Source organism: Micromys minutus (genome assembly GCF_963924665.1).
Source record: "Micromys minutus genome assembly, chromosome: 8".
Classification (NCBI taxonomy): domain Eukaryota; kingdom Metazoa; phylum Chordata; class Mammalia; order Rodentia; family Muridae; genus Micromys; species Micromys minutus.
This window is the reverse complement of record NC_137977.1, coordinates 39,415,000-39,423,346: the sequence shown is the minus strand read 5'-3', so window position 1 is coordinate 39,423,346 and position 8,347 is coordinate 39,415,000. Positions and strand designations below refer to the sequence as shown.

The 8,347-nt window shown below is 44.1% G+C and overlaps 1 protein-coding gene across 4 annotated transcripts in view; it reads right to left on the bottom strand.

Moving 5' to 3' along the window:
• Positions 1-2,552: 2,552 nt before the first annotated feature.
• SNX24 (sorting nexin 24) overlaps positions 2,553-8,347 on the bottom strand; it is a 141,197-nt gene continuing 135,402 nt past the window's right edge. For all 4 annotated transcript variants that reach the window (XM_080920237.1, XM_080920240.1, XM_080920238.1 and 1 more), the window contains one exon: positions 2,553-3,825. In XM_080920237.1, coding sequence (XP_080776363.1) covers positions 3,758-3,825 — 68 coding nt within the window. In that variant the 3' untranslated portion in view covers positions 2,553-3,757. The remainder of the gene's footprint in view (positions 3,826-8,347) is intronic.

Here is an 8,347-nt window from a genome sequence, read left to right as displayed (position 1 = left end):
TCAGGCGTGACTGCCCTCATTTCCAGAATCAATGGATCATATGAAAATTCTGTGTAATCGTTATCCTATTTCCTTCAGAAATACAGTACACACTCATAGTAGCTTCTTTATGTACTCCTTCACAGTAAGCCATCCTCAAGAATATGCCAGAATCGACAAAGTACCGAAGCAGCCACTTCCCACGGATCGACGTTAGCAAGATAGACTAATGCCCTTTGCCGTTTCTGACGTGTGATTATTTCTCCAAACTGTAACTGTGCGATTTCTGCAGTTTCACGGAGACCTTACAAATGCAGGGTTTGCCAGGGAGCAGAGATCATGAGTGTGTGGCTTTTGAAGGGCAGCAGGGAGAAACACCAGAAGGAAGGACACCAGGGCCAGGACAGTCTGTATGTAAACGAGCAGGACAACCGTGAGGTAGGAGAGCAGCTCTGCACAGGGCAAGCACAGGGTGGGCAGAACATCAGTCAACAGCCATGTGGGGGGAGGGGGTCTGCCCTGCATCCTGGCTCATTGTGGCAATGGGTTCTTGTCATCTGCCCCTTCCCTTCTCTATTGCACAGGAATCCATGGCTATGCCTTTTATGACTTCCCCACTTGCAGAGCTTCAGGCATGGCTCCATGTGCTATTCCCATTGTGCAGCTTGCGTATGGCATGCTGTTGTCTTGTACAGAGCACAACCTGCACAGCAACGCAGCCATGTGTGATGGAACCCAAGAGTAAAGTATCGTATTCAGGCATGACCAACGGAACCCAATAGTAAAATCTTGGAAGTGTGCATCTACACATGGATTTTTCTATGAAAGTTTTGTTGTAATCGTAATTTTTTTGAGAGTTATCACTAAAATTCATGTGTGTAGAACATGTATGTAAAGTTGTCTACGTTATTTTTATAGTAGAAAAGGCAGACGTATTCACAGATCTAGTGCTGGCTGTGTAAGTTGCAGCAGAGGTTTACAACTGTAAAGAGAAATACTAACACTAACTCCTGGGAATCTGATGCTTTTCTGTTGTACACACATACATATATGCAAAACACTCATAAACATAGAAAAATAATCTAAAACCCACAAAATATTAGATGGACAATATATTCTTGCTTATAGAGGAATTATCTCTCAAAGCACTACATAGAAAAACTAAGTACCACGATTGCTCACAAGAGGGTTATTCAAGAGATGGTTTGGGAGGATGGTTTCTCTTACCCTTTTATATTTTTATATTTCTAACCATAGAAATATATGCTACCATCCACCTACTGTGCCCAGATCTGTGTTGAGCAGAAGGCTACCAGCTTCTTCCTAGAATCCATTGCAGTGGGGAATGACATGGAGTGGGAACATGGGAGGCTGTGAGATGCAGGCCAACTTCCTATTGCTCTGGGCTGTGTAAACTGACTGGCGAATCATATCTTTTTGTTTTGATTTTGGTATGCATGTGTTCCTGTGTGTATGCGCATACAAGTGGAGGCCAGAGGTTGACTCTAGATGTCATATTCAATGGTTCTCAATTTGTTTTTTGAAACAGGGTGTTGCAATGATGGTGGAAGTTGTCAATTTAATTAGGCTTGTTGGCCAGAGCCTCCATGGACCCCCGTGTCCACCTCTCCAGTGTCTGCATTATAGGAGCGTGTTGTCAGGCCTTTGACATGGGTGTAAGGGAACTGACAGGTCTTCTCAGCTTTAGGAACACAAACTCCTTTGCTTAAAAGACCTTTCATGTTTTAAAGGTCCTGCAAGAACTCCAAGTGATAAAGTTATATTCCAAATTTTTATTTCATTTTATAAAAGATTTATGTGTTTTGTTTTCATGTATACACACAGATCTCACAGGACTACAGTATTTATGGTTCAGATGGTTGTGAGCCACCATGTGGGTGCTGGAAACTAAACTCAGGACCTGTTAGAGCAGCCAGTGCTCTTGAACTGCTTTTAACCTCTGAGCCATCTCTCCAGCCAACATACTACATTTAAAAATGAGTAATAGAAGGTCACTGCTAGTATGCAATTTAATTTCCAAAAAGGAACGATTTATCTTTGTCTTGGTTTTGAGACAACATCCTTTATGTATCCCTGGCTGAGCTAGAACTAGCTATCTAAATCAAGATGGCTTCAAACTTATAGCAATCCTCCTTCCTCTGCCCTCACAAGTGCTGGGATCATAGGCATGAGCCTATTATCAGCTAAAAGATGTTTTGAGAGCAAAACATATGTTTGGTCTTTATTTATTTTAGAAGTTTTAATTTGGTAAACCGTGAAGTATTTGACGAGGGTCCATTAGCATAATCATGGATAAGTTAATTTACCACCCGACAGATCAGAAATGCACATCGATGTGAAATGTGACAGTGTTTGGATTTGTGTTCTGTGCATATGTGGGAAGAGACATAATCTCTGCTTCCAGTACAATTCTGGGAAAAGACAAATTCAAATACTTACTTTTGTTTGCTTTTATTTAACTCAAAATAGCTAGTAACATAAAAACATTTTAAAAAGTATCTCTAGTACTTTACTATTTAGTTTTTGTTAATAACACTTGTTACTTTATTTCCAACATGTGATCACACAATCCATCATAAAAATGTTATTTTTAAAAGTTTGCAGCAGGCTTTCAATCTGTAGGTTTAGACGCTAATAAAAATTCATGACATGGTATTTTAATCGTAAATATTTTCTTCCACATTTAACTTTATGAAAACTCCATAAGTAGGATGTTCATCAGCACATACACACAGGTAGGACATACGCTCTGCTCCATCACTGAAAATGGAAGGTGACGGTCTGTGTGACATCCAGTGGAGAGACAGCATCGAGCATCTAACTCACTTTAATCCATACATGATGTCAGTGAAGAGGAACCTGAACAAGCAACCAGAGTCTGTGACAGCCATGTGGGTGCACATCATTGGGGAAACCCTGCCACAAACAGTCCGTCTGCTCCTAGAGTGGCCACTGACACCCCATGTCCCACTCCTGTGGGACAAGAATTTTGCAGTATGATTTTAGTGTTTAGAGTATGTACTTTCTATATGGCCTTCACCAGGGGTAGCAGCCGCTCTTCTGAGGAGCACTCACACTTTCCAATACTAGAGGGAGAGGATGAGGGAGGACAGACTTCTGGTATAGCGCCTTTCTAGAGTGCTCTCAAGGGTGGTCCCAACACCCCCATTTTATCTCAAACCCTGATGCTGGCAGCTAATTTCTAGGTGGGAGGCATCTTCACTGTAATGGGAATGAAAATGCACTCAACTGTCAGCATGACTGAATTTCCAGTCGGCACAGTGGACACTCTTCAGGGACCCGCACTCCAGAATACAGCATCCCCTGCTGAGAAAACTCTCCTGGCGCAAAGGTGAGTGTGTCCAAGGTCTGAACAAAAGGCCACTGATGTTGCTCAGTGTCAGCGTGACTCAGGACGATTTCCAATTAGCAGACAGTGGACCGAAGCCGAGGCTTGCTCTGTTTTGTGACACTCAGCGCTCCCAGTAATCCACTGTGGCCTCCTTTTCCTGACTTCCCTTGTAATCTCACTTCCACTTTTCAAATAATTGGTCTGAAACTGACCCCACCCTGGCTCAGTTTCTAATTTTAAAAGCACCATTCTAATAGAAATGTCCCTGTTCCAAAGGAAGCTAGGACTGTGAATTCTCCCACTAGCTAGAGCTATTGTGTCACGTCGTTTCGGTTAACTTGGTAGAGATATCGATTTTCTCGCCATTGGCACTGACATCCGGCTTCTTCCAGCCAGGTAGGGTTTCTACCTGGGCTGCAGGTGAGAGAAAAATATCCCATGAAGAACTCCTTCGATGACCACATTTGGGAAATCTGAAAAACAAAAGGAAGGCTGCTTTTCTTTATGTGCATCAACAACATATAACTGTGTTTTATGGATAAAGGGTCGGAGCCACCACATCTCTCTGGAGTCCACATAGGAGAGTCCCTTGCCCTCGGTTGGGAAGGAAGGTCAGAGATCAAGGCCACAGTGTCAGAGGTCAGGGTTACTACCTGGGCGTATTCACCCATGGGCAAGGAGTGTTACCATTTGTGTTTGACAGCCAGAGGCCACCTTGGCTACCAGCGTCCGGCACTACCAGATTTGTAGTGTATCGAGTCAGGCTCTTCTAATGGTTAATGCCGCCTGGTAGGCCCAGGCTCCTTATCTGGATGTTTCCTCACAAGGAAGATGGATTGTGCTGGCAATTCAGTTTCTGACAAAATCTCAATACACTCGAAGGAATTCCAAGATTCTGGGACTGGGACTACTTGGCTGCAGTTTTTCCACTGAGGCTTAGGGAGGCACTTGGTCCTAGTTGTGTGTGCACTTGTGGGCATGCTTCTCAAGAACAGAAAGACAGGCCTGTCTATTTAACGTGAAAGGGCAAAGTTCTAACAAGTCATTCTATCAAACTTGAAAAACCAGCCACATTTTTTGTAGAAGGTGTAAAAGAGACGCAAAGGTATACACAGTATGCTGAGCCAGTTTCTAGTGTCAGAGCAGGTAAAGTATTGGGAACTGTGGGGGGGGGGTCTCAATCTTTCCATGGCTCAGGTATGATGTCTACGATCTGCATACAGTTACAGCAGGAGTTAGGTGAAAGCTGAGCACCCTGAATGAATATGCTATGCAAATAGCCCAATACCTTAGAGTTATTATGCAAACGATCCAACATGTTAATACTTTTACTCCTACATGTATTTCCTATAGAGTGGCTGCCCCATGTAAAGTAATACACAGGGAACTGAACTTCATTGGAAAAGCAGAGAAGGCTCCAGGGCATATGAGGTGACAGTGTAGCCTATGGCTAGGGAGCCCTGAGGGTTCAGAGTCCTCAGTGGAAGTGAGGCGGGAAGGTGCCAGGTCAGCCTTGAGAAGATCTCGTGGGAGTCCACGCTCTATCAGAAATATACTGAGGGTGCTGAGGGGATCTAAGTAAGACAAGATGAACTTTTGTCACTCAGAAGAGGGACGGGAGAAGTGTGAGGTGGACACAGACCCACATGGTCACTGCCGCAGTGCAGAGGGAGACCCTGATGCAGGACACAGAGGAGTGGATGGATTGAGGGATGAAGGCTGTGACCCTGATGACAAGTGACTATGGCTACAAGGGAGAAATCAAGGGTTAAGCTGGGTGGGGTGGTGCGTTCTTGTGATCCCAGGGACTGATGGCTGAGGCAGGACCTTGGAATAAAGGCCAACCTGGATTATACCGTGACTGTAAGTTATATAGTCTATGGTGAGACTGTCTCACAAAAGGGGCTGGAAGAAAGGAGAGGGAAGAAGGGAAGGGAGGAGAAGAAAATAGGAATAGCTGAAGTCATCTCAGGTGCTCGCCGGGGCTCTGCCTTACTCAGCCAGAGGGTTGTGGGGGAGGCTGATGAAGGAGGGTGAACTAGAAGACAGTCAATTCAGTTTGGGATCTTCTGAGTTGGAGATGCTTGTGAATCAAGGGCAAGTAACTAGCTGGGTAACTGACAACTTTACCTTGGCAAACATTTCTTGAAATGGTTCTGTGTCCTGCGTAGTCCCTTCCCAGCCCCATGGCTACGGAGAGTTGTGTGAAGAGTGCAGAGCTTGTCCCTTCCTTACAGGCTAAACTGTTGAGTGACCAAGTTCATAGACTAGGCCTGTAACACGCTATATATCTGTGTATTTGAAGCAAATGTCTGGCTAACTCTAGTTTTAAATTCATTCCTTATACAGATTTTTAATATGTTAAACCATTGATTAATTTTCAGCAAAATATCCAAACAAACATATTTCATGCAGATAGTATATTGTTAGCCTTTGCCATCTAAAATCTTAGTCTTCTCAAATACAGCTAATTTATTTCATGAACACATTTACTTAAAGTGGATTCAACAACGTCCCACAAAACAACAATAAAATTCCCACTATGTCTGGTGAGTAACTCTACATCAGGACAGTGGCTTCAAAGCCAGGACAAAAAACAGGGCATGGGTTACAGGGCATGGTGATGGGAAACAAGACCCAGAGTGAAGGGGCCATTTGAGCAGATCTGAATGGGGTGATGTAGGAACTAGCTATGCGGGTGTCCAGGAGAATGTGTTCCCTCACAGGGAGAAGCCAGTGTGGATGTTCTCCAGAGGACAGTCTGCAGCCATTTCTCTTGAAGATAGCCAACAAGGTACTCTGAGAAAAAGTGAGGAAGCTGGAGGGTCTGTCACCCTAATGGTTAGTGATGAGATGGTTGGGCTTGACGTCCATCCCCTACCCATTTGTTTCACCTTAGACTTTAGAGTCAGTCTGCATCATGGGTATGATTCAATACAATGTCCACTACTGCTTGATGTACTCAGACAACTGTTCTTTCCTTCAGAAAATCTTCATCTCATTGGGGCGTGATGGGAAGGAACATGACTTGGGATATCTTTCTTGCTATTTTTACCGGCATTCGCTTATCTAATGGACACTCATATGGAGTGACAACAGAACAAAGATGCATGAAGGTTGCTTTAAAGAGAGAGGCAGTGAAAGTTTCAAAGCTGTGACAGTCAACATGATGCCTGGGAGATGACAGACCACCAAGCATGAAAACCAGAAGATTCTCAGAGGAAGCAGCAGGTGTCCTGGGAGCAGAGTCAGCAGTAGGGCAGGTGCCCAGGGTTAGGGTTTACCAGGCTGATGCACTTGAGGCCCAGAGTAGCTGGGGCCAAAGGGTGTGAAGAGAGATGGTCTGGAATAGACCACAAGTTCTTGCAAATCAGAACAAGTACATATGTGGGAAATAACAGTAGTGCAGATGGGGGACTTCAAGGCCACAGGCAGGAGATTATTTAAGGAAAGGCTCATCCAGCAGCACCCAGTCTTTGATGGGAAAGTCAGGGGTGAGACAGTGCTGGAAGGGAGAGGATGTGGCTGATACATCTAAAGCTGATGAAGGCGCTAGTAAGACAAAGAAGAGAACTGTCCACAACGTCCTGCTACTTGGAAAGAGTTCTTCTGAGCTTTCCAGAAAAGTTAAGACAAAGGCAAAAAGCATATGCCTTTAAGAGAGTTCTCTCTGGGGGCTAGAACTGGCTCGCTGGTTGAGCACTTGCTGCTCTTGCACAGGACCTGGGTTTGGTTTCTAGCGCCCACAAGGGGACTCACAACCATTTATAATTCCTGTTTCAGAGGCCTCTGCAGGCACACAGATGGTGCATATACAAATATGCAGGTAAGACATTTATCCACATAAGATAGAAATAAACAGATCTTTAAAACTGAGGGTACGTTCTTGACTTTTGTTAAAAGCTAAGAAGGGAATGATCAACCTCTGTGGGTGTGTAGTGTGTGTGTATGCATATGGAAGGTGGAAGTCAACCTGTGGTGTCATTCTTTGGTTTTGCAGACAGGGTCTCAGAGACTGAGAGTACAATGACTCAGTGATGCTGGCCAGTGAACTCCAGGGGATCCTCTCACCTACCTCTGATGTGCTGGCGAAGGTTCTGTGGCTAGAACTCAGACTTGTGTGCTTGAGTGGCAAGCTCTCTGCCAGTGCTGCTGCCTATCCAGCCCTGAGTGTTAGCATTTTCTAAAAGAACGTTTAGACAGAACACCTGAAATGTGAAGAGTGACTGGAACTTGGCAGCCCGTAGATCTCCAGATTATCTCCACATTCGGTATTCTCCGGGATAATGACTTCTGCTGGCCAAAAAGCATCTTAACAACACAGTATGATACACCTGAAGTTTCTCTCAGGCCAGAGGAGCTGGATTTCTAAAACTGGGTGTGCCAAAAGTCTAAGAAAACAGCATGAAGGCTAACCCTTGAGCCCGTTTCTTCCTGACCTCCAAACCCATTGACAGCTATTATCAAATAGGAATTCACTTATTTTGGTCCACACTATCAAGTTATCAACAATATACATGCCGTGATTCTCCTGGTTCCCAGACGTTGCCTCCCAGAGGCTTGTCTGGTCAGCACTGTCAGAGTCTATGCTATGTGGTAGGTGCTGTTTAATAAACTAAAAAAAAATCAGATTTAAAGATCACAAATCACATGTCCCCCACCCTTTCACTGAGCTCCTGGCTATTCCTGTCCAGTCTGGGTCTCTCCATTCCTGCTGGAACTTTGGACACGTACCTGAAATGTCTGAACAGAGACAATTTCTAGGAAAATATGTATGCAGCCATTTAAAAAATAACATGGCTATTTAATCTAGACTAGGTTGTACTATTGTTGTTAAACATAATATGTTAGTACAACACCAGCTAATATACAAATATATTAAAGACGGGAAATGAATCTTAAAAGCATCAACTATGGCTCACTGAGAAGATATGTACAAAATGCTACCATTAAAACACACTCTTTACAGCTCAGGCAGTTCCCTGATCATTCGGA